This window comes from Grus americana, chromosome 5 (genome assembly GCF_028858705.1).
Source record: "Grus americana isolate bGruAme1 chromosome 5, bGruAme1.mat, whole genome shotgun sequence".
In the NCBI taxonomy this organism is placed as follows: Eukaryota; Metazoa; Chordata; class Aves; order Gruiformes; family Gruidae; genus Grus; species Grus americana.
Window position 1 is genome coordinate 30,183,283 of NC_072856.1, and position 25,729 is coordinate 30,209,011.

The 25,729-nt window shown below is 39.4% G+C and overlaps 1 protein-coding gene across 2 annotated transcripts; it reads right to left on the reverse strand.

The window, feature by feature from the left end:
* Positions 1-1,786: 1,786 nt before the first annotated feature.
* TMEM87A (transmembrane protein 87A) lies at positions 1,787-25,726 on the reverse strand. 2 transcript variants are annotated; one of them, XM_054828666.1, is made up of 20 exons: positions 25,505-25,726; positions 24,361-24,418; positions 20,746-20,843; positions 19,759-19,875; positions 18,075-18,128; positions 17,926-17,982; positions 16,150-16,297; positions 15,345-15,406; positions 13,270-13,453; positions 12,350-12,449; positions 11,542-11,635; positions 10,921-10,996; positions 9,154-9,258; positions 8,666-8,724; positions 8,306-8,409; positions 7,874-7,947; positions 6,605-6,666; positions 5,338-5,393; positions 4,013-4,043; positions 1,787-3,654 (listed from the first exon to the last, which is right to left on the reverse strand). In XM_054828666.1, the coding sequence occupies exons 1-20, from the start codon at positions 25,634-25,636 to the stop codon at positions 3,613-3,615; spliced, it is 1,713 nt and encodes a 570-aa protein (XP_054684641.1). In that variant the 5' UTR covers positions 25,637-25,726; the 3' UTR covers positions 1,787-3,612. The 2 variants fall into 2 exon arrangements, with proteins under 2 accessions (XP_054684641.1, XP_054684642.1); XM_054828667.1 differs by lacking the exon at positions 10,921-10,996 and adding an exon at positions 10,298-10,370 and having other exon boundaries at positions 25,505-25,723.
* Positions 25,727-25,729: the final 3 nt, after the last annotated feature.

Consider the following 25,729-nt stretch of genomic DNA (forward strand, 5'->3'; position numbering starts at 1 on the left):
AGGGAGAGGGATATAGCACAATTCAGTGAAAGGAAATGTGAATTTCGTTAACACTGGGTAATAATGACTTCACATGCAAATGGCTGTAATCCATTTTTACCAGAGTGGAAATCACGTGTGAGGCATTGACCTCTTCAGGTTTTAAAAACAGCATACTTTTCCTTTAGCATACAACATAAAATGCCATATAAAGTGAACAGAAGGATAAAAAAAAGCCCACAAACTCACACACCCCTACATCGGCAGAATAAGACAAATGTACCCTTCCCTGCCTCAGGTCTTATGATCCTGACTCACTGGGTGCCTATCAAGCCTGTTGTATTTGTTTACCATGCCATGTGATGATCTCTTTCTACTCAGTCCCTCCTTCCAAGCTCCTAGCAGGAACATCTTGTCACCCTAATGAAAAGCTGATCAACATCATCATCATCTTCTTCACTATTACTTTGTTCTCAGTTTTCTGCATGGCACACACATGCTACGACAATTCATCAGTAATATCGCAGCTACTTCGCAGAAATAAATCTACACACAACAGAACTCATCAGGCACAAGAACTCTAAAAAACTCCCTCTATATTTGAATTTTTGGCAGACTTTTTTTTTCTGCAAGTACAGCATTCTCTCAATTAGAAACAGCTTGTTGAAGATGTTCAAAGTCAGCAGCCAAATTTCCTAAAGAAAATTCAGCTTCTACACACCATTCTACTCACTAAAAACTGATGCAGATCTCAGACCTTCGTCTTCTCCCTCCTGTTCACCAAGTCTTCAGAGTAGTCTGTACACTTTGTTTTAAAATTACAATACCTGTTTTCAAAGAATGGGTATAAATTTGAATTAAGCCTTCCATGTCTACATAATTAAAGGTAACAATCTTGCAGGATTTCTGGTTTCATGCATTCTAGTAAGCTAGCTTGCTGATGAAGCTTTCCTGACAAGTCATGGAGCCCACACAGGAGAGGCAAAGATCTCCTTGGTAGAACCAACACATGTGACCGACTGTGCTGTCAGAGAAAACGCATCACATCTGCTGCTTTGAGCCACCTCTTCCGCAATCGCGACTGTGGTGGTAGCTGTGTGTGTGCCATCGCCCACGTGATACTGTGTGAACTAGGCTCTAATACAAGTTCTCCATAAGTCTGCAAACAAGGAAGTCGAAGCACGCGCCTGCTGCGTGCTAGGCAGCAGATGCTACCTTGCAAGCATACAGAAACTCCGCCAAACGAGTGGAAAAACAAGAACAGCTAATGAAGAAGCAACGAGCTCCCTGTAGAATTCAGAAACTTCAATCAGTAGTTGAAGTTACCCTGCAGGGATGGAAGGGTAGAAGACTGCTGAAACCCACTGTAATATATGCCAAAAGCACCACACTGCTACTACACTTAGTCTTTAAATTATTAAACTATGACCGCAATTAGGGAAACTGTTTAAATCCTTTACTTTTATTCAGAAATTTATGATTTGCCCTATCTATATTAGCTTTTCAAGTGACAGACTTCCACTCTATTGTCAAGCTTAACAAGAAAAAAAGAGCTAATCAGGAATAACTGCATAATAAATACCATGTAATAAAGAGTTAAAAGTGAGGGAGCTTTGTGAAGAGGTTAACACTTGCTCATATGAGAGAACAGGTAGTAAGACAGTGGAAGGACACAAGGTAAGCCTTTCTACTCTTTGCCTAGCTTTTATTAAATAGTACATACAAACTTCTTTTGTGCTTCCAGTAGAGAACATTTTTCCCCCCTATTTGTCTCCAAAAAAACCCAAACAACAGGGCTTAAAAAAAATTAAATAGCAAGTTTCATGTAGCTTTATTTCACAAAATTTCCTCTCCCCAAAAGGACACGGAGGTGACATTTGTTTCATCTGTATCAATTAAGCATAGCAAATTAGAAGTCAAAGTTATTTTCTAATTAAAGATTCTACCTGTGGCCTAATGGGCATGACAGAAGAGCTCCAGCAACTCTTGCAGAGGCAGACTGAGGTGTTACAGGCACAGCATTTTTTCCTCTGCCCATCCGCTGAGGGTTTGCTGCTTGCCCCCCCCCCCCTCCACGGCACAGCTAGCAGAAGATACTATGCACTTGTGCCTCAGCTACTCTACTGTGAAGTGCCATGTTTCAGCACGAAGTGCTGGTAAAGATGAACTAGAGCTAAGCTACCAGACCTTACAGTGGAATGAACGAAGTACAGGCACATGTTCACTTCTGCTGACATAGCTCTGAGGGAAGAACCAGAAAAGCTGACTCCCTATGCCATTCCAGCAGCAGCCGCCATCAGCTCCCTACAAGTCCAGCTGTACTGCTGCCTGCCTGGTAATTATCAGTGGTAAAGGTTATGAACCCAAATTAGAGCTTTTTGTCATACAGTCCACAGTGGGTTTTCATGTGTGAGTTATTGCAAGTGTAGCCTCTACGGCCAAGCATAGAATAGAAACAGAACACTTTCCAAAAGCTCTTTTTCATTTGAAAAGGAGAAACAAAAAGCAATTACATAGAATAGAAATCTGCAACTTGGACTGAAACAGAGTGATCTCAGAGTACCACTTGGCCACAGGGACCAACTGGGACAGGAAAGCCCATCATCAAATCACTTACATGGGAGGCAATTCTAAACAGACACTGGGAAGAGAACTACACCAGCACTGTGTACTCCCATCAAAGCCTCTTTCAAGTAAGGTAAGCAGTGCTTGCACCCTCTAGAAAGCAATGCCATCTTCTCGTAGAAGAGAGCCGACTTCTCAGTGGGAGATGTTACATGCGCAAGAAGAGTTCTGCTGAAATGTCTAGTTAATATCTGCTTAATGTGAGTAGTCAAGCGCTTGTGGAGGAGCACTGCAGGAGTGGGTTTGGTGATGTATGTTTGTTTTTAAATTAAATCATGCAACACACAGAAGGTAGGGGCAAATCATTTTTCCAGGCATCCACCACATTGCCGGCAATGAGATGTGCCACAACAGCAAGTGTTGGCTCTATGCAGCTGTTACCTATAGGTCAATGGCATTTAAAATAGAAAATCTTTCTTACACAGTGTTATGAATAAAATTGCACTTGATTTTGTTAAAAACTCATATCACTGTAACTTTTCCAAATATTTCCTTTCTGGCATCTTAATCTTCGTCATTAACAGGAGCTTCTCTAAAAACCTCTCATTCATGTTGGACACATGACGTACAAGAGCAGTAAACCATTATGTACCAGAAAATGGGCCTGTTGTTTCTTCAGTGCTTATTTCTATCTGTCCCCACCCTCCCCCCAAAAAAGGTACAGGCAGTTCACCTCTAAGTGTCAATTGTAACATTGAAATATAAACTCCTCAAGCAGACATTAGGAATTTTAGTTTCACAGATTAAATATTTGAAAAGTTACAGAAGGTGCTGGAATAGTACACATTTCAATTGCTTAAAAATCCAAACTTGCAGCAACTTTGTAAATTCAAATTTCCAAAAAGTTTATAATGTCCTTTGTGAACTTCTTCCGCAGCAAGGCATCCTCATGACAATAAAGCATCAAACTTCCACAGCTGAGATCAAGAAACAAGTCAGCAGGATGCACTTGCTCCACCAAGCAACTTTAAAAGAGGTGTCTCCACTTCCATAGCAAAACCTACTCCTTCATTCCATTTTGGACCTTTCAAAGTGTGTAATCATTCTTTCCTGGAAGATAAAATACCCAATGTTGTCATTTCCCCCAATAGGTTTACATTATTCAGAAATTAGGTGGTGTGGCTTTGCACATTCACAACAAATGCACGCTCGCACACGTTTTAAGCATGGAGTCCAACTTACACAGCAGATATACCACTTGTTTTAGAATACACATTTAGAATACACGTTTGTATTCTAAGAGGTTGTGTCATTGTTGTCCCCACTATCCTCCCCTCCCCTTGTAGTATTTTACCGCTGCCCTGCAAGATCAGGGAGTCCAGTTCTAATAACCAAGTCCTTAACAGCGGATTCATGACTCCTTTGGCATATCAGAACACTAATTGGAACTGAAGATTTGTTTACTGACCTCATCTGAATCCAGAAGAGCTGGAAGAGCACTGCAAGGAGAAAAGAAAAAAAAAAAAAAAAGAAATAGTTAAGAGAATTAGAGCACCTACTGAGTGCATATTATTAACAACCATTTTCAGCCTTATGCTTCACCTTAAGCTTTTTAAGGCACAGGAGAGCAATAATGAAGATAGACTTTTCAATTGAACAGATAGAAATTAGAGAAAGACACAAAAGAGGAGGAGCCCAAGGAGTATCCTCAACGACCTTCACGTATTAAAATTCTTTTTTCTAAGCTTCTCATTATCAACCAAACAATTTCCAAGTTGCCATGAAATAAGCTGCATTCATATGGGAACACTGCTGAACTACACTGAAGGCATTTACAACATGGGACCATATTGTAAAAACATGTCCCAGAAACCAAACAAGTTACACTGGTACAATAGCTCTTCAACTACAATAGACCTTCCATCTATCTATTGGGATTGGGATCTCATCTCTTCACAACCCTGATCAACATACTTTCAAGAACAGAAAACCCTGCATTCCTTCTTAAGGAATCCTACTGTTCTTCAAAAAGTATTAGAACTGGGAAAAACAAATTCAATTGAGAAAATGCACTTTTTCATCCTCTTGAAGCTCCACCTGATTTCTTTAACTTCAAGCAGAGTTTTTTACTTAAATCCAGAGCCTCTGCCAAAATTACCCGTTCAGATTTGTGAACATAATTGATCTGTGAACATCTGTTTTGCTATGAAAAATTTAGACACAGCCACTGACATTTTTAGGATGTAAAAAGTTATTAAAACCAGAATAGATATGGACTGCCTACATAGCTGACTACATTGCCAGAAGCATAAAAATGACTCATCAGACATTCCAAATAAAGTTGAGAACTAAGTGACATTATTCAGTGGTTTACCTTTGACAAGACACTCAAAGGACTTTTCAGAGCACTAAGCAGAAAGAGAGCATTTGTTTGTTCTTTGTTTTCCAAATTTGTTGAGTTAGTTTTAACTTCAGTGAAGTGCAAACAAATCAGTCTGTTTTCCAAATTTGTTGAGTTAGTTTTAACTTCAGTGAAGTGCAAACAAATCAGTCTGTGGTTTTACAGTCTGAGATGGTGACCTTTAAGTCAGCACATGTTCAAATGGCATGACCTGTAAATCGGCCAGACTGCATAACACCAAGTGGAAGGATGCTAAGAAGTCAGAAGCTACTTCCAGGCTGAACTCAGTATCTGCTCACATAAGTGCAGCATATAAGTTATACGGCATTCTAACGTATTTGTGTTTCTGTGTCCAAGGAACTTCTTTTTATTGTGACTATAAAAATACTCACACATCTGTCACCGATGAAGGAACGTTCTCCTCTACCCACTTCAGGTCATCCTCCTGCTACAAGTACAGAAATTAAATAGAAAACAAAAGTCAGTTTTCCCAAAATGCTGTCACATGCAAGCCTTTTTTCTTCTCAGCCTACTTGACAAAAACCAATGTATTTATAATGTCAGTTCAAAAAAAAACCACAAAACCACCTTCAACTTGATTTCTGGATTACAGAAAATGCATTCCGAAAAAAAGAAGAAACAAAAACCCACTTATAACTTACTGTCAACTCTGTAATAGTCTAATGGTGACTAGGAAAAGCAGGCCCTCAGGACACTTTTGTTATTTACATAATCTAGTTTAGTCTCCCCCAAAAGAACATTATCTTAGAAAACATCATAGATGAAAAATTATTATAAAAAGCACAAGCTAGATTTTGCAAAGCTAAGTTAAACTGTATTGTCAGGATTTCTCATTTCTATCTGATGAGCACACTCTAATTCACAACACAAGCACACTTGGTTTGAAGTTGGATAACTGACCTTTTCTGATCCCCTCCCCCCATCCCCAAAATAGAAAAGTTTGATTTTCCCGTTATCCTCAGATAAGTAGTACACAATTGCAATCAACCTTTGAGAAAAACAACGTTAATGATGAAAACATTACTGCTAATACCATTAATTCCTACAGGTTTTTTCCACTTTTAAATTTATGCATGAATTGCATGAAAAGATTCTGAGATGTATTTTCTACCTCCTAGCCGAATGTGAAGCCACCTCTGCTTATAAGCCACATGGAAAAAGTGCAGGTATATTAAAAATGTTCCACCCAAACTATTTAGGTAGCTACATAATAATACACACATTACCCCATTTGAGTAATGAATCACAAATCTCAAAATTAGAAGGGCAATTAGTGTATTTAAAATATGGCTCAGCCTCCCTCTCAGCTTGACAAACTTAATGAATAATACATTATTTTAACATCAGAATACAGTATTACACAGTTCTATCTATACTGGATTGTGCAAATATTCCTAAAAACCAGACTGAATTCTAAAGCTTCCATTGCACTTACAGGAAATTAGGTGAAAAACCTGTATTTACTTTTTTTCAGAAGTACTGTAAACATATGATACTTTGACTCACTCCCACTGTGAAGTAAGCCAGGACACTCACATGTATAGGCTGAACACTTTGCATATTTGTGAGCTACTACTGGGGGGCAGCCAAACAAGAGAGACAGATCTATATCCTTCAATATAGAGAGGGCATACTCACAGCTTTGTTTGCTTTTACATTCCCATTTGGTTCTTGCTTTGTACTTCTCATTTTCATTCCCTCTGAAGACAAAAGGAAAAAAGATTGGGGTAACTGAACTATAAATGTTCATAGACTGGCAGCGAAAGCGTTGAGTGGTCATTCAGAATATTGCATCAAATCCAAAGAGACAGAGTAAGACAGATAAGTTATTCATTAAGACAATGCTTTCCCTTTGAAAGCCTTGTATTTTTTCTTGATAGGCGGAGTACCTAGTTTTTCCTGAATTTTGCAATTTTACCCAGGAAATAACAATTTCTAGTCCCTTTTCTTTAAGCCAGACATAAACAGCATAGAACTCAAAGACACAGTTGCCCAGAAAGGCTGTGGAATATCCATCCTTGTACTCAAAAGCCATCTATCTAGACACTGTCCTGGGCAAGCTGTTCTAGGTCACCCTGTCAGAGCAGGGTGTTTGGACAGGATGACCTCCAGAGGTCCCTTCCAGCCTCAACCATTCTGAGACACAGGCAACGTCCAAAATTTATTTTACCTACTGACTGCTGACTAGCCACTTGGTTAACTTAAGAGCTGAGAGGCAATATGCATCTCCCAGCCTGGCAGACAGCTAGATAGGTGCATTTGCCAAATCAGCTATAAGGGATTACACACTCCTCCTCAGCTCCTAAACAAGTGAAGCAGCACTGATATATCCCAGCAGAATTGATTTGCGGACAGACAGCAGACCCTACCTTTTACACAACTTGTAAACAATAGTGTTACAAGGACAACAGACATAGCAGGGGATGCTCATCCATATGTTTACACTGGACCTTCCTGTATTAGGTCCTAATATGGAAAATGAAGATTGCAGAATTCATAGAACAGACAATAAATGAAAATCCTTGAACTGGATTTTTAAAAGAGAACTGCAAACTAAGCCACTGCCTAGCAACAATATCCAAGAGATGCTCAGACATCCATCATCATGGCTGGATCCAAACCTGTCACTTGATATATTTAATAAAACAAAGTCCAGTGGACACAGTAAAGCAACCACAACAGTAGCAGTGTGTTCAGTGTCATCTGAAAATCCTAGAATTAATCAGGCAATGTAAATAGTACACAAAGCCAATGTTTCTTCTATCACTGCATAAATCAATGGCAACAGGGAGGCATTGACTCTGTATTTACAGTAGTAATTAACTTTTTGCCAGAAACAAGAGGCCTCCCTCCACAGAAGTGTCTCTTCAACACTGAAATTAGGTGGGGAAAAAGTTTTTCTCTTACCAAAGCTTTCCTTTAACATTGGCTCCTTCTGCTCATCATCATCCTCCTCTTCAGACAGTGGTGAGAAAGCAAACCTTTAGGAGGGAAAGAATGAAAGCTATCTTAGAATAATCTCTTGCCACCCGAGAGATTTATTACCCCTACATTCACATGACTTGATTATTCTGTGTAGTTCATTGTTTTTAATAACTATGCTAAACTACAGAATCTGAAGTTTAAGTCACTTCTTTTTAACTAAGTTCACCACTAATAACAGATTGAACGTCATCTATGTGACTTCCAACACTTACTTTTCCTCAAGCCCTTACACACACTGCTTAGTATCCTTATGGATCAGCATACAGCAACTAAAAAGCACCCGCCAGTACTTCTTAGGTTAAACAACCATTCCCAAAACCCAGTATTTTTAGAAAGAGGTAAGAAAAGCTGAACCTTTGGTTATTAGCAGATGGTCTCCACAGAATCATGATGACAAAAAGGATCATTGAAAACAATAAACGCCAGATGGCATCATCTACCCATAGCTCCTGCCAGTCCTGTCAAGGAAAACAGCAGCACAAAAATTTGTGAAGATGACGACTCCATGTCCTCAGCTCTTTCTAAGGCTGAACTATAGGCATCTGACAGAGAGGCTCGTTTCCCACAACAGTGAGAATTTTAGCATGTGGTATATTACTTTAGACATAACCCACAGAAAACTCAGTTCCAGAATGCCCAATCTCACCTCTTATACTGCCAAATCTAAACTTATCAAGAGGCAGCAACTGCAGAAAGCATTCAATATAAACTTACCGACTGACAGTCCACCAGCCTGAACTTCATGGTGGTCCAGATGATAAATACAATAGATGCTGCAAGATTAAAACAAACAAGCTGCTTATTACTACAAAATACACAAATCCAAATACACTACTAACAGAACTCTGTTTCCCATACAAAGGGCAAAGACATAAGTTAGATTCCAAGAATTCACTATTTAGTAGTTTTGGAAAACAAGAAATTGATTTATTGCACTGACCTTGTATGGTAGTTTAGGCACAGAACAGTATATTTTGTTCTTGGTTCTTCAGAGACACAAGGCATAAATCAAGTATGAAGTATTTAGCCAAACTCCTCATCCCTATTCACTATTCTTAGATTACTTCCATCTTGTCTCCAAACCATGCCTTCATTATCAGTTGACAAATCAAGCCTACCTTGAAGTAATCTTTAGTGATCAAATCAAGCCATGTATGGAAATGGCAAGTGCTCTTATTTGATTAACGTAATTTTCTGCTTACCTGCTACTGCCAAGATGAGTGTGTTGGTGAAGTGCCGATACAAAGAAAGTTTCACAACATTCCTTCGAAGTTTCAGCAGTTTCATTGTTTGAGTTAAGCTGATGAATATGTATGAAAAGTCAAGGAAAGCCTCTGAACGGACAAGCTGGTTGCAGATCTTACGATCAACAGCTCTCCCACCCCCACACTTAGCCCTCTAAAAAGGTAGACCAGACTCAGTAGAAGAGAAGTTCATCCTATGGCAAAGGTGCCAAACAGCAGGATCCATCCCCTTCATGTTTAGTCATCTAAACCTAAAACTCTTGTCACTGAAAGATGGTATCCCAGCATCTATTTTGGACTACTGCCCATTCCTCCAGAAAAGTGTCAAATATATTTCTGATAAATGGAAAATCAAGCCTGAACTAGAAGCAAGTTAAAATCCAATTAGACAGTACATACACCTGTCTTCACCTTTTTGCCTACAATTTTATTTCCATAGTGACAAAACAAATGCTTAGGAGAGAATTGGGGGTGTCATGGCTAGGCAGCAAGCAACTCACATTTTAAATAGAGTTTTGTTGTTGACTTTTGCTAAAAACAGTTTACATGGATTTTGCTATACATGTCTTTGAGTTCAGCATTTGACAGCAGTTGCTAAACTCACACAAGATTATGGTTGTTTGGATGCAACACGTTAAGACACCAAAAAGTTAACACTGCCCCATTTTGTCATGTAACTACTTCAAGATGAGTTCAAATTCTACAGAAAAAAAAAAAATAGGTTTGATGTTGCTAAAAAACCTTCTCCCCAAAACATTAGCTGATTCTGTTCCCCAAAGGCTACTACTATGTATTGTTATAGTGCTACACTAGAATAAATTAGTTTCATACTTCAGTCAGAGACTGGTAACAGCAGACTTAACTAGTCTATGTTCAGGAACTGCTCTAACACAGGTATCTACTGATTACTTAGTTTTCCTTGCACTGGCAGTACCAGAAGCTTACCTGAACACTCAATTACAGAGGTTCTATTAACTTCACTGGAAGTAGAAAGAACATATACTTGAAGCTGATTTAAAAAAAAAAAAAAGTTCAGCCAAAAAGACTCCAACAGAAAAAAAAATTGAAAGAAAATACACCCCACCAAGTAAAATAGTGAAGGATATCCACCAGCACAGGGCAGTGTCTAGGAAAGCCAGGGGAATAAAAGCCAAGGAGGCAAGATCATTCTGGGCCTGGAGACAAAGAGAGAGCCAATAAGAACAAACTGAAAGGAAACAAGGTACAGAAGAAGTAAGGAGGGTCAAGCTACTTTATGGGAAACCACAAATATTCCACCACAATGCTTCTGGGTTTTACTACTCAGAAGCAGAGGGTTTGAACCAAGAGTTCAGCCCAATGCACAGAGGGGAACTGACAATACCACATTGTCAGTTCTCCACCAGCAAGTAGTTTTCCAGAATAAGTCAATCATGCACTGTTAAAAGAAGCCTCTGCTGAGGTGATTGCTGCGACGATGTGCTCTGGCCACTTCCGTTACAGAAAACTAGCAATCAGATTGTTAGAAATATAGTAATTAATTCTTTTACAGTATGCATGGAAGAACTGAATGCTCCACTGGCAACCATGAGTTTGACCGAAAGTGGCAAAAATTGCCTTTGTGTGTACATCAAAAACTACTGAAGTCCCAAGTGAAACAAGGCAATCACCTTTTATTCCTTTCAAGTATAAGACACAAATAATAAGCTGTGAATAAGCTTGTAACACTCTGCAGTTTCTGAAAGGATATCCACAAAATAATACAGGCATCAATCATGGACAGGGCCAAGTTTGCTATCAGAGCCACAGTGTCATAGAAAAACTGAAAAAGTACCAAATATATGACAAGTTAAACACCTTATCCCAAAATACCAAAACCAGAACAACACAAATCTACATCCTGAGATGCACTTAATGAAGCAAGCAGTACCACTCACATGCACTTCCGCAGGTACAGCCTCCAAGACTGGAATAGTGGTTTAGTTTTTTGGTTGGGTTTTTTTGTTTGGTTTTTTTTTTTTTTTTTAGACTCATGGCCAGGTGACCCAAGCTGTACGTTTGTGTCTGCAACTAGCCCTACCTAATCTGACAAATTAGACACAAGGGTTCAGGCACAATATTAGTGTGTAAAACCTGACTAATCAGAAAACTATTATAATTATTTCAAAATAGTCAGAATTACATCCTGATAGAGAAGACAAACTTAAAGTAATTGTCAATAATCCATATCCACAGTGTCAGAGTTTAACCAATTCATTGTCTCTGTTCCCTTCTTTCAGCATAGCCCTGGGATTTTCCCTTAGCATAAGTAAAATAAAGCCAGTAGTATCTGTGGCATATGTGAAAATTCAAGCAGTTATTACTGACCCCTGTGACTCGAAGAACACCTTCCATGCCAGAAAATAATAGATAAAGGGCTCCAGCCATAACTACTTTGTGAAGAGTAACTCCAAGGCGAGGCCTGTAGGAAAACAAATTTAGATTAAGTGGGGGGGGGGGGGAAGTGAAGCCATGCCAACTTGAGTCTAACATAAGGCATGAAGCATGTGAATAAAAGGTCCTTATGACAAGCTACTTCTAGATCTAGAAATAATTTTATTATAGTACTTGAAGCTTACTATTAATTTTGCCTTATGATATGATGTGACTAAGGAAGAGATTGGTAACTGTCCTATTTCCTAGTTAACCTGTTTAGCTTTTTACAAACATTTCAAGAAGTCTCAGCCCACCTCCTCTTCACCAGCTCCCCCCCCAGCACACCCACACTTGTTAGAAGCTTCCGCTACCACACAGCATGCTGTTTTACCATTGGATACAGCTGGTGACAGACAGATGATCACCAGTCTTGGCAGCAGAAGCCTCCTAAAGCAGATCCTCTCCCCTATCAGTGATTCTTGACCTCCCCCGTTTCTAGAAGCAACTCCTTGCCCAGAAGGCAGGCATATAAAGCTCCCACTCCAGTTAGCAGAGTATCTCAACAGTGGTACAGGGAAGGAGGTGATAAGAAGAGTAAACACCGTACAAAATTGTATGTCTCTCTTGACTAGTGAAGAAGTCTAAACCTTTACAGCACTTTAACTAAAGCTCCTAGCTTTTAAGTAGAGAGTACAGGGAGATGAATACTGCCCTAAGTTATTAAAAACCAGCAGTGAAAACCTGTAACAGAATTACTCACTTGACTATCCCATATCCTAGGCTGACTATGATGACCAGAGTTCGAGCCAATGAACGCTTCACAGCAGAAAGCAGTTCTGCCAGTATTACTGCTCCTTGAACTACCAAAAGCAAAGAGGAGGAAGCTAGGTTATTAAAATATAATTTCTGTTTTATTAGCTACTGCATGCAAATGTAGCATAAGAGCAGATAATTATTTTCAGAAAGTAGGCTATTAATGTGCATAATATTTTTATTATCTATATCTGGAGTAAGCTTTCAGAAAAGATAGATCACTTAGCATAAAAAAAGCTACTAAGAAATTTTACATCTGTAGAAAGTGGAGAGTAAATAATCAATAAAGTGTTTATCCGTAAGATGAACCTGGATGATCTTCCAAACAAGTCAACCAACAAAACCTTCTGTACCCTGCATGTGGCTAATTAACAAAGTCATAACGAAGTTTTACTTGCAGAGTTTCATTTGTATGCATCCATCCTCAAAGTTTTATGTGGAGAGAATCGCTTAAGATGGATTATCAGGCTATGGGCTGAATAACAAAGATCATATGCAATGGTGTCATGTTGAACAAGAAGTTTCAAAGTCCCTTTCCAAGGCCAATACCAATTGTCAGACATAAATTACAAGCTACACTTAGGAAGTCCTATTTTCAACTTCATGCCAGCACTACAGTGAATACTCTCCAGAATCTAGCATTTTACATCCCTGAGACACTACACTCAATGGTCAGAGAAAGCAACAGCATTTTAACTTTAGAAAAGCACAGATCATCATATTTACAATATATTTTAAAAAAATGCAGAAACTCTGGTTGTTTTGAAACAATTCTCAAGTAATTAATATGCATCTGTCACCCAATTTAGCATAAGCCATTAGTGCTATGCCCCATCAATTAAGCTGCAAGCTGCAATTGCTACCTACCAGATTCCCCTGTGTAGCGGATATTCTGGAACTCTGCATAGAAAACCGCTTTCTCGAGCATTCCCAGGAAGATAACAGCACCAATCCAGAACTGGATCCTCAGGAGATCCCGCCAGTAACAGGCTGACCACGCAAGCCATAGAACCCCGAAGAATACGTACACAATACACATCACCATGAAAAACTATTACACAAAAAGAAGAAATAGGAACCTTAGACCCAGAAAAATAATTTCCCTGTTTCCATTCCACAGCTGTAAGACAGGTCTATATTTTCCTCTGAGTATAGCAACTTTTGAAGTTTTTATATACAAAAGTGACTAGAAACAAGCATTGCCTCATTTGTCTTCTCTGGATTCTTTTACAGTGACAGTCTAATTTGACTGCCAAAGGGAATCAGAATAATTGAGTTTCTGAGCAGTTTCTCTCTTGAAGAGCAGTCTGCCAATTTATTCACAGGCAATTTTTCTAAGGAAGATACCAAGTACTACTAGGTTTCAAAAACTCAGATAAGAGCTGAGGCAAATCAGCAAGTACTAGAAACTCTGCCCCTTCTCACATATTATTCTATTACTAACTTCATCGCACATTTACAGGACTCTGCAAATAAGCTTACAAGTCACCTTTACACAACATTCCACAGAACAGAGATAAGCAACTGATGGTTGTAATCCCTCTGTTCAAATGATTTGACAACTTCTCTCAAAAGTTAATTTCCAGCAAACAGTTTTTGACCAAGCTTTAGGTCAGCCAAAAATCTGGAATTGAAGTAGAAACCCAGATATTCATTTACATATTAGCATTTTGCAATTTTAATATTTTTTTTTTCAGTCCAGTGTTACTTGCTTCAGAAGAACTTTCAGAGTACACATCTCCTACAGCAAACAATAAGCTTGACAACGCTACTCAGTGCTGAGTTTTCTAAATGACAGCACCATACCAGAGCAAGTTAAGTTTTCAAAAAGGACAGTGAGATAAAGAAGAGGAATAAGGAGGAGAGAGTAAGACATTAAACGAATAGCAGGAAGTACTTAGCCAAAGTATAGGGCAGTAACAATCAAGCAGTCTCCTCTTGCAGGAGGTAGATTTTTTTTTTAAACCAAGCAAGCACTGAAGTTAGCTGCACAATCCACTGAAGTGTTCACAAACTGAAAACACCTTCCTCAGGAGAACAGCTTACTGATCCTTACAGATTTTCACACCAGATCTATGCAGTTCAAATGGTAAGGACCTAGGTATGCTAGTTCACATTCAGATGCTCCATTACAGAAAGATTTAGACAGAGATCTTTTTCTAGACCAGCCACATGGGGATATTCACACTAGTGAATTACATGTCAGCCAAGCTGCTGGAGGCTTTTTACTTCTGTCAAGTTCTCCTATTTACAGGCCACTCCTGCCAATACAGTCAGGCTAGAGACCTTACTTGTTGTTGATCCCCAGCTGAAGTCTGTCTACATTACATAAATATTTAAGTTCTTTTATTTTCTTAGCCTCCTGGACAGAGGCAACTAGCAACCAAGTCAACAACTCCTTTGAATAAGAAGAGGATTAGCTCTTTGTAGTTCAGTTATGCTTTCACTGTTAGGCAGTATTAAGGACTTCCTCATGGGGTGTAAGACAGCTGGTGGAGGAAGGAAGATTAAGCTGTAAAAGAACAAAGAAAGCAGTGACAAATGAAAGGGTAACCGTAAACAAAAGCATAGAACAGCAAATTTTCAAAGATATGACCTAAGGAGAAAAACAGCATCAGTAAAACTGCTCAATTTAGAGCTAATGATACTGATAACTTGTAGAACTACAAATTGACAGGCATCAACTCAAACAATCCAGAGAAGGACATCAGTGGCACGTGCAAGTGTCTGAAATCTGTGGGGTTTTCCCCTACCCTGTTTTTAGTACCAAAAAAACCCCAAACAAAAAACCCTACATACCAAAACAAAAACCACCCTGTGGTAAATTTTTTTTTTTCTGAAACACTGGCTTTGTGTTTCCTAAAGTATGGAAGGAGAGTATTTAATTGAGACTCAAATCAACTGGTAACTTCATAGGTCAAAGAAAAGATTTTTTTACTCACAATCATCAGAGGATAGTCTGCAAGTGAGAGATACTCATATGGCCCCTTCAGTTCTACTGTCACTGTCAAAAGACAATCCAATAATCAAATTGATTAAGAACCAAAAGGAGGAAGTCAGGATAAAGTACTTCACTGATTTTTACTCAAGTGTAAAGAAATTCCGAATCTTCACATAACTTTTAAATCTAACTTGCACTTTAATCAAAGAAAGTTAAGACTCATAACACTCAGCGAAAAGCATGCAATTAAAATTACACGCTCCATTACCAAGTAACTCATGGCAGTACTTAAAGTAAAAGTAGTTTGCGCTGGAGATTCATGTGTAACAGGGAATTTCAGAAACACACAGAAGTTAACTTTTTAAGGGGATTTTCAAACTTCTCTAAAGTTCGGATACATTATCAATGCACTGTTAGATATACTATAATTTAATTTCAATGTGACAGTTATGATCTTTGCATTCTACATGATTTGAGCTTATAATATAAATTACTGTGTTGGTCTGGATATTTTTGAAACACAACACCAAGCCTCAAAATTGAATTGCTTGAGATTCTTCCTTACTTCCATCATTAAACTGACAGATCAACAACCTTAGGATCTTCAAGACACTAACAATTACCTATTTTCTTATGATAAGAAAGAGTTGTAGTAGGCAATACTTACATCTATGTGAAGTGAAAGATAGTGTCTTATGAAAATGAACCATACAGCATATATTTAAAGTACCTTAGAATACACTTAGACTGGTATAGATAAAAAAGGCCACTATATTTTTAGCTTACTGTATAAACAGGTATCTTACTTGTAAAGGGCTTATTTTGATATGAGGAAGGTGTTGTTTTCTCCATTCTTTTAACTTTGGTAGTAGAATCCTTCACAGTTGTAATTCCAATTTGCATGATAAATATATATGGCCCATCTCGCCAAGTTTTGATAACAGCATTCATTGCCTGAAAATAAAACATCTACGTGTAGACAGTGCATAGTCAAGATGACACAAAAAAGACAGAAGTAGATTCACCATACATGGGTGATGATATCTTCCATGTAAAAATAAAATTCATCTCTTCCCAGGCCTAAAACTTGTTAATAAATATTTGATACGTAAATTTTAAATCTACTTATTAGACGTAATACTTAAAATTTAGTTGTTTGAATCCAGAAGAATCCTCAAAGACTTGGGAGGTGATCAGGGCTTATTTGCAAATTTAATACTGGCTTACTGCAAGAGTCATCTCAAAAGGTACTTCAAAAGCTACAAAGAATTCAGCAAAGCATCCTAATTCCTTGTTTTCAGTCTAGAAACATTAGGACTGTAACAGAGATACTTCTTTCCTCCTGAAATCAATTATATGTAGCTGTGCTGTTGCCAAACAACTCAGCTCACTGGTGAAGGATGAATTTTACAGTGTAAGATAGAAGACATAGCTGAGAAGTAAAAATTTTCCATAGTAGTAATTTCCTGTGGAAACTACAAACTACTACTGCCCCGCAACAGCTCTCATACCTGTAAGACTCAAATCCTGCCAATGAACTAACAGAGGAAGCTTGCCCAGATAAATATTTGCACCATAAAACAAATCAGAGATTTCTTTGAGTTCCAGCATATAAAACTGTTAATTCCACAACTGAAGAAGTTCTACCCATCTCAGAAACTGCAATATTTACCAAGAGTTTTAAGGTTAAAATTAAGACTATCTACATGTATGGCACTCACATGACCACTGCACAACTACCACAAAGACTTTTTATAACAGCCTCTCCAAGAGAAATGCACTATTAAGAGTATGCATTTCTTTTAAGAAACCTCCTGACAAGGCCTGAAACCAACAGAATTTTATGTATCAGAAAAAGAGTTTATGCTGATATTGACTGAAGTTAAACGACTTGGTTAAAAACACAGTAAACTTAAAAGAAAATGAATGTATTTTTAATACACCAATGTGGCCTTTAAAATATCTCCATCCCTTGCTGCATTGATTCCTCATTTCGCAATTGCACACACAGCTACTTATGTTTTAGCTTTAAGGTAAATGGCCCTGCAAGTACACAGGGAGTTAAATACATTTTCTTTGTTGGCATCCAGGACATTCAATTTGAAGTTATTTTGACAATCGTTCCTGGTTAAGGCTTGAACATAATATATGATAAAAATACTAACAGATTTGAAAATCAAAAGCAATCACTCAACTTGTTAGGTACAATGCTTTAAAAGACAGACTCATTAAAGATGAAACCAAGTGTAATCTAAGTATTAGTCACCATTTCAAAACAGATCACATCAATGATTACTTTAAATTACTATGAAAAGAGAAATTTTTTTTTTTTTTAGTTTATACCATCAGTTTGAATGGTATGAGTTCTATATTTCACATATAGAAGCAGTTACTCTGTTACTGTTTTCTGGTTTTCCACACAGTGCTACCTAGTTCCAAGCCAAAAAAAAACAATCCAGGTGTCAAAAAACCCAGAAAACTGCACCATTCCTGTAAATGCTACCAGTCCTTTCTTATAAAAAGAAATATAAAGAAATTAAGACTGCTGGATTTCAAGACATGTTTAAATTCAATATACATACAGTTTTATCTGCCACCATTGTGTGATTTCCTCCACTTTCCTTCTTATCTTTTAAGCCCTTAAAGACAAACAGAAAAATGGATAAATGAGTATCCCAAAACTCTCTCTTCCATGCCTACACTTGCTCATTAGAAGGAGAAAAAAAATTACCTCTTGCTTCTCAGGGGAGAGAGGCTCTGGATGAACAAATTCTTTATAGAAAATCTGCAAGATATGAGAAAGGTACAGCTTTTATAAGCAGTTTATAGTAAAATGACATTACCTGAACAGCTTTCAGTGAACTTGATTATAAGGAAGGATTCTCTGAACAGCTGTATTAGAGAGCTTTCATTTTTCTAAATTAAACTGTCCATTTGTTGAGGGAGTCTTGAATACTGCAATTAGTATTTTGTCATTTGAGAGTTGCTTTCCACCCCTCAGACAAACGGTGTCTACTTTTAGAACTAGACCCACAGACATGACAGTAGTGAAGCTAATTTTATTTTCCAAATATCAATCTGTTGTCTGTCTCCACTAGTAGATTAAGTCTACACAGACAGAAACAGGATTTGGACATTTCTGTCTTAAGTCTATGCAAAAAAGGTCCCTAGATGAGTGGGTGCCTATTAAAGATCAAGATTTTGCCAACTCTCCCGAACTATGGTGACTTGAAATCTAGCAAAACTGCTATACCACAAGAAAAAAGCTGAACAGCAAAAAAGGAGAAATTTCTGTGAAAGTTCAGAAACTAATATCTGAGAAGAATATCTTTTGTTAAAATTTCAGTAGACTTTTCAAAGGAATTGGAGGAAAAGTCACTTAAAGACTTGTAAAACCCCAGTTTCACCAACCTAAACATTCAGTTAAGACACCCAAGTTTACTTTACACAGCTAAACCCACAAGATCTCTTCTATAAAACCAAGTAAAAGCAGAACTGACATTTCTCATTATTAAACATTAAAAGCAGGCAGCATACAGATTACTTTAAACAACCTTTCAAGTCATCTTTGCATATCAAAGGAATTAGACATGCATACAGATTACTAAAAACCCTTTTCAAGTCACCTTTAGACATGTCTTTTTTCATAAAAAAATAAAAAACCCACAACACCAAGTTCAATAGTAATGAGACATTTTCCAGTATTCTCTATCCACAATCCTTTGTCTAAATTGGAAATGGCTGAATACAGATACAACATTGCACAATTTGCCTTGAATTCTTAAGTACACTATTAAAGAAAGACAGCATGTTACATTGGTATTGTCATTAGTATGATTGCACAGTTTTGCCTGGTGACATACAGCTGGTGCAGAGCCTAGGTTTGCACATTACTCCCCTATGCTGTTTTGCATTGTCTTCTCTCTTCCATTTGATTTGTTTCAAACACATTCTAGCACTACTTATTTTTCATTTTTAATCTGCTGTCAGTGCTTAAGTAACACATTTCTCAACACATTCATTTCCCTTATAAATGAACATTATCTGAGCAAAAAATGCTGGTCCTTTATTGACACAAATTTAGTGGGAGCTTCACTCTGCTGCCAGATTCACACTTCTACTCAACTAACAGTAGCCTTCTGTAAGTGAAACAAGTTCAGAAGACAGAACCACAAACAAAAAGAACTTTGCAGTGGGTCCCCCCCATCCCGTGGTGGGCCAGATGTTGAATAGCAAGCCAGAAGTAGAGCAAAATTAAGAAATCATCATTGCAGTTTGGTTGTCACAAGCAGATAAAAACAAGTACCTCCCAACCTACAGTGATACTTAGGATGCTAACACATCTAACAGGAACTACCACCTTCTCTGTATATTGTATGAGAGAACAGAGCAAACTGTGAAGTTCCTACCCATACCTGAGGCCTGAAGAGCTCAGAGCAATTTGGAAAGCGGATAGAAGCTGTGGCATAGTATCCTGACCAACCCGGATGCTCTTCAAACGTAGTCCCAAAGTAGTATTCTGCCTGTTCATCCTGCCAAACACAGAACAGAACTGAGGTTAGCATCCAATATATCAAATGGGTTATCTCAGTAGGTAGCTGCAAGACCTGGAGAGCACCATAACTTCCCTTTGCACACACTGTTGAACAGAATTTAATAGGATAAAGGCCATCAAGACCACACAAGACTATTCTTCCTCAAAATAAAAAAGCCACAAAAACACTCCTGTACAGGCTTGGAGTATGAATTAGTACCTAATTAAAAGCAAAACAAAAAATGAAATCCCAGTATTCCTACAATGGATGTACAGCAGTCAGCATAGACATCAGTCTACAAAAACAAACTGTACATTATTAAAGACCTCAGTACTGTGTTAGGTTAGTAGTTACAACTGTCATAATTAATATTTTAAGTATACGTGAAAAAGGTGTTACACAGTATAAGCCACAGTTGTGTTCTACCACATCTGATAGAAACACTATACATTTTGCATAAATCACTAGTACTTACAATGTGCATCCACAAAGAACAGAATTTAGGCTAAACATGAAAATATTCTATTTTTTTCTGTCATTAAGCATTGTTGTAAATAACATTTTAATCTACCATAACTCACACTATTCAGTTCAGAGTTGATTCACTTATTTAAGCTTCTGGGTTTAGAAGAACTCTGACAACCACTTCTACCTTACCCAAAACCCAGAAGAGTCAGTAATTCCAGCAAGCTACGGATCTGTTCCTTTCCACTCCGTTGCCAATGATCCAGAAATTTGTTATCTTCCAACGAAGGAGTGTGTCTTTTAGGCCCAATAAGGATGCAAGTGAGACATCTCCAATCCCCTCACCCCCAAATCTGCTTACGCCTAAAAATCATAACCCATGTTTTTCTATACAATTCTTACCCCAAAGTTGAAGACTTCATTGTAGCAGTCGGAATATCTTAAGTACCAAGTAACATTGTAACTTTGGGAGGGATCACAAGATTTTTCATCCCCTTCAACTAAAAAAAGACAGATAAGAACATGTGTAAGAGACCCTCTGCCCATCATGCTTTTCCTCCTATTCTGTGCGAAACTACCACAATTAAACACAAAACTGAAAGCAAAACAATAGAAAAAATTTTCCTCAAGTAATCCATTACTGTTCAGTGAAAGAAAGAAGCATGTGGAAAACAGAATGCCATTACCATACTACATAATTCTATTAAAGAGCTGAAGATCATCTGGAAACTTTTTGTTCTCAAGACAATCGTGGATATTTCAGCAACTGCAAATACCAAACAAGAGAATAGCAGTGACTCCCAGTGATTACAATACACAAAAGGATTTCCATTTCAAAGATACATGGGACACACAGCAGGTAGAGAGAGCTAGGAAAAGGGCAATTTGCACAGATAATATAAATATAGTAATATCATAACCAAGAAAAGAAATAAAAAGGTAAGATTTTGCAAGTCAAGAGCCACTCCCAAAAGACAAACAAGCCGTCTACACATTAGCTCACACTGTCAAAGCTGCAGTGCTACCTAAAACAGCACTAAGACAACTTTCCACTTTGATTTATTAGAGAACAACATGCATGAAGACTGAAACACAAGACTCTCCCTCCCACTCAGGAAAGATCATGTGCTTTTTGTGTTTCACATCTCATTCTGGGACTAAGCCTGATGAAGAAAATTTGACATTAAGAAGGCACACTTCAGCCATAAACAAAATGAGCAGTGATTTTCAGAGTCTTGGAAGAGCCATTTAGATGATTATGTTCGGGTTTTGCCAGTCAACAGATGGCAAAACTTTAGAGTTGACAGCATGTTTCTAGTGGCTAAGAAATCCTTGCACCTTCACAGGCAACATTCATCTCAGACTAGACACCCACAAATTTGTTGCATGTACAGAGCTTTTAATAAATGTGTCCATATTGACCACTGCAGGTAAAAAATGCAATTAGAAAAAAGACCCTGCCATGGAGTCTTAACTGACTAATCCCACTTTAAACCACATGACTACTAAAGCAAGTATATGTAGAGCTAAAAACTCAACTGAGTCTCTAATAACATAGATTAAAAAAAAAAAGACTGGAATGCAATCACTGAAAAATGAGTTTCCTGATGACACCTTCTGGTAAGCATGAAAACAAGGCATCCATTCTCCACCTAGCCCTAGATGTTGCAGGGGGCACAACACACAGAGGCAACACAAGCACTGCCGTGACATGCGTAGATCGCAAATGCTTATAAGACAAAGGCTCTTCTGATAACATGGATCAAATGAGGAACTTCTCAAAAAAGTGCTACCAAAAAATAGGAGGGATTCAAAAATATCTTTTAAATACCTTTTTACCTATTAAAAATAAGTAATTAAAGGTAAAACATGCCATGACTAGAACAATCTGCCAATATCTGCAAACATCAAAATCACAGAAACCTTGAAAAGTACTTTAAAAGGCAGAAAAGGCATCCATTGCATTTATTGAATTCAGCAACATGGAAATCTAAGTTCCCTAGCCTTCCAACAAAACCAGCAATATTCAATTCAATTGCAGTCTTTGTACTCATTTACAGAGAGCAGGATTTCTACCATGATCCTAGAAAGGAAACCAGATGCTTTCTAGAATAGCACTTATGAAAAGCAGTAGATAAAAATAATTTCATTACTGACCATACTAAAAACCAGTGGCAGTCTTCCCAGTCAGAAGCAGAAAGCATCAGACACCAATAAACAAAAATAAATCAAAAATCAAGAAGGGGGAAAAAAGGAGAAGGAGATGCAGGTGCTCATCAAAAATGTAAACAACCCATGAGCAATCATGTTTGGCAAGAAGGATCATGTTGTCCACACAAACACCAGAGAGCAGACGGAAGAAGCAACAGACAGAAAACAAAAGAAGAGAGACCAGTTTCCACACAGACACTGGCAGAAAAGAAACAAAGTTGAAGCTTCCCAGTATTAGAAGCAGTTCAAGTTATCACCTAGGCTGAGAGACTGAAATTAAGTTCCTAGCCTTTGTTCCTTCCTCTTTCAGTGATTCATTACCTAAATCCATGTAAATTTTTTAATCACACTGGTATGTAAAACAGGTGTCTTCACTAAAGAATTTTAAGGCTTAATGGCTGTTTAAAGGCTGACAGCACAGTGTAGTTGAAATCCACATCAGGAGCCAAGAGATGGAATTCTTACTGCCAGATCTGCCACAAACCTGTCTTGTAACAAACAAATTTTATTTTCTCCATACCTTAGTTCCTTCTTGCTCTTGGTTATTTCAGCTGTACACCTCATGATTAGATTTACCACACACTTCACTGGCTTAGATGCCACATTAGTACAAGTACTCTATTTCTATTAAACTTTAGACAAGAAAGCCTAACGCCTACCAAAGCTCCAAACTGCTGTTTCAAACCCCTCCTCCTTTTCCCCAAGCATCAGATTTCTACATTTTGATCCTGCAGCTGCACACTTGGCAATTGTCTTGCTGCAAGCCACGAAACTCAGCATTTGAGCTACATTTGACAAGTGGGAAAACCTTAACGCTAACACCGTGGACCTTCACTAATAACCACTTTAAGACTAGCCTCCTGTTTCAGATTCATGTGAGATTAATGGAGGCCCTTTAACTACCTTTGAAACACTGTCCCAAGAAGAATTAAACCTGAAAAAAACAGTAAGTACTAAACATAATACAGCACATCAACATGCAATTTCATCAAGAAGCATCAGCTAATCATGCTACCTTAATTTTCTCAGTTAAAAAAAAGCACAATCACTGCAGCGACTAAGTCTTGAAGTGACAAAGGCACAGATACCATTAATTGTCTCTAAAGTGACTTTTATTTCCTTGTTTGACACAAGCTCAGAAAGGCATTCACAGGCACTGTAACTGTATAACTACCCAATTAGCAGCTGGAGATCAAACAGCTATCCCACTCCCATGGTAAGGACTGGTGCAAACCATCCCTTAAAGTGCTTAAAAGTGCACGGGAAAGATTTCAAGCCTTTCTAAATCAGCTAGTCACTTCCACAAGTCACCTACATCATCTAGGTCCCATCTAAATGCGGTCCTCACTTTCACAGATAAGAGGGTATTGGGCAATACCCGACATAACCCATAGCCCTGGCTAGATTAGCAAAGAGCAACAAACTGAAAGAACCAAAAGGAAGGCTGCAAACATGTTTGCTCTGTAGCACATTCATACACTGTGATTAGGAGAAAACAGCTCTCAAGAGAGCTCTGCCATAGTGCACAACAACATTCCCTTACCACTCCCAGAAGCACACAGCTAAAAAGGAACAGGGCCTCAAGCAGCACTGCCTCCTGCACACTGGCATCAGTCACCCCGCAATACAAATAGCTCCTGTTCCAGTTGCCACCAGATCACCTAGCTGAAGGAATTTAGCTTCACAGTGTTTTGAGTCCCAAATGTTACAAGTAGGTGGGGTGTCAAACTGTTTTGAGTCCCAAATGTTGAGTAGGTGGGGTGTCAAACAGCAGAGAAAGCCAATTAATGCCTTGTGACCACTTACATCTCAGGAAAATGGTGGTGTTGCTGAAGAGAATCTTCCCAAAGTTAAACTTCTTCCCCTGCAAAGACACAAAAAAAGGAAAAGATATTAGTGGGCTTAATGTCACTGAGCTTAGGTAAACATCATCTTCTACTCAAGAGTTTTAAGTCAATACACCAATGAAAGTCAATGCCAAATCAGGAGCCAGCCTTACTGGATTTTCCAGTCATGCTTCACTACCTCTTCAACCTACTCTTAAAAGATGGCTTGAGAGGCTTGGGGCTTTTTCTTCTGCAAAACTGAATCAATTTCATCACTATTTGTTGAAATGATTAGCATTTTCTTGACAGTCTGGACCATCCAACAACAAAAAAAAATTTGTTTTAAGAATCAACAGGAGTGTTCACTCGTGATCCTTTAATTTTGTTCCTGAAGCTCAAGAGCCTCACAGAAAACATACATCACTCCCTTCCACAGCCTGGTAAAGGCAGGCTTAACGTGAGGCAAAGTAGCTTTTCTGCACAGAACTTCAAACACGCACGGTACAACAGAGCTGCTAGAAATCCCTTCACCTTCCCAGAGGCCCACATCACCGCCTCAGGGGCCCAGCTTTCCCGACGCCAGGCCACAGCGCGGCCCCGCAGTGGGGGCCGCCAGCCCAGCAGCACGGGGGGCGCGGTGCGCCCTGTCCCCGCACAGGCCCCACCGACGCCAGGCCCCAGCCGGGAAGGCCACCTCCCTCTCCACAGACCTCATAGGGCCACTCTCCCTCCGCCGCCCATCGAGACTATTTCCCGCAGAAGCCCTCCCTCCCCTATAGCCACCGCCGACCCACCCAAGGAGATTTAAGCCCGGCAGCAGGCGCGCCGCGGCCCCGCGCCCTCGCATCAGGCCCAGGTGCGGTAAGGCCCCACACACGGGCAGCCCGGGCGGAGACGCCGCCGGCCGGACCGCAGAACAGCGGGTGGGACAGGCCGTAGCCGTCCCGCGGACTCCCGCGGCGGTCCCTCCTCTTCCCCCCTCAAGGAGGGCGAGCAAAGCAGCAGCGGCCTTCTACCCCCGCCACGCACACGTACGCTCCAACCGCCGCCACAGCCGGCTGGCCCAATGGCTGCGGAGCCGAGAGCCCCCAGCGCGGCGCTCCGGCTGCCCTCCCCACACTCACCATAAGCACTGGGAGCCGCCATTTGGAACGCTGCCCGGCGCCCGCCGCACCCGCCAGCAGCAGCAGCACCAGCAGCCGCAACAGTACGGCCTCAGACCCCCGCCACCCCCCGGAACGCGGTGCCACCGCCATCCCTGCCGCACGGAGGCCGCCGCCGCGCTGGCCGCGCCTCTTCCGCTCCCCGCGGGGGGACGCGGCTGTCGTGGGCCGGCGGGAGAGGCGCGG

What these genes read in the sequence shown, in the direction of transcription:
- TMEM87A (XM_054828666.1), bottom strand. Translation starts at nt 25,636, where the DNA reads ATGGCGGTGGCACCGCGTTCCGGGGGGTGGCGGGGGTCTGAGGCCGTA. An exon ending in GGCGGCTCCCAGTGCTTATG is followed by an intron (nt 24,419 to 25,504) that starts GTGAGTGTGGGG and finishes GTGTCTTTGCAG; the next exon opens with GGGAAGAAGTTTAACTTTGG. An exon ending in AATGTTAAAGGAAAGCTTTG is followed by an intron (nt 6,667 to 7,873) that starts GTAAGAGAAAAA and finishes TTTTGTCTTCAG; the next exon opens with AGGGAATGAAAATGAGAAGT.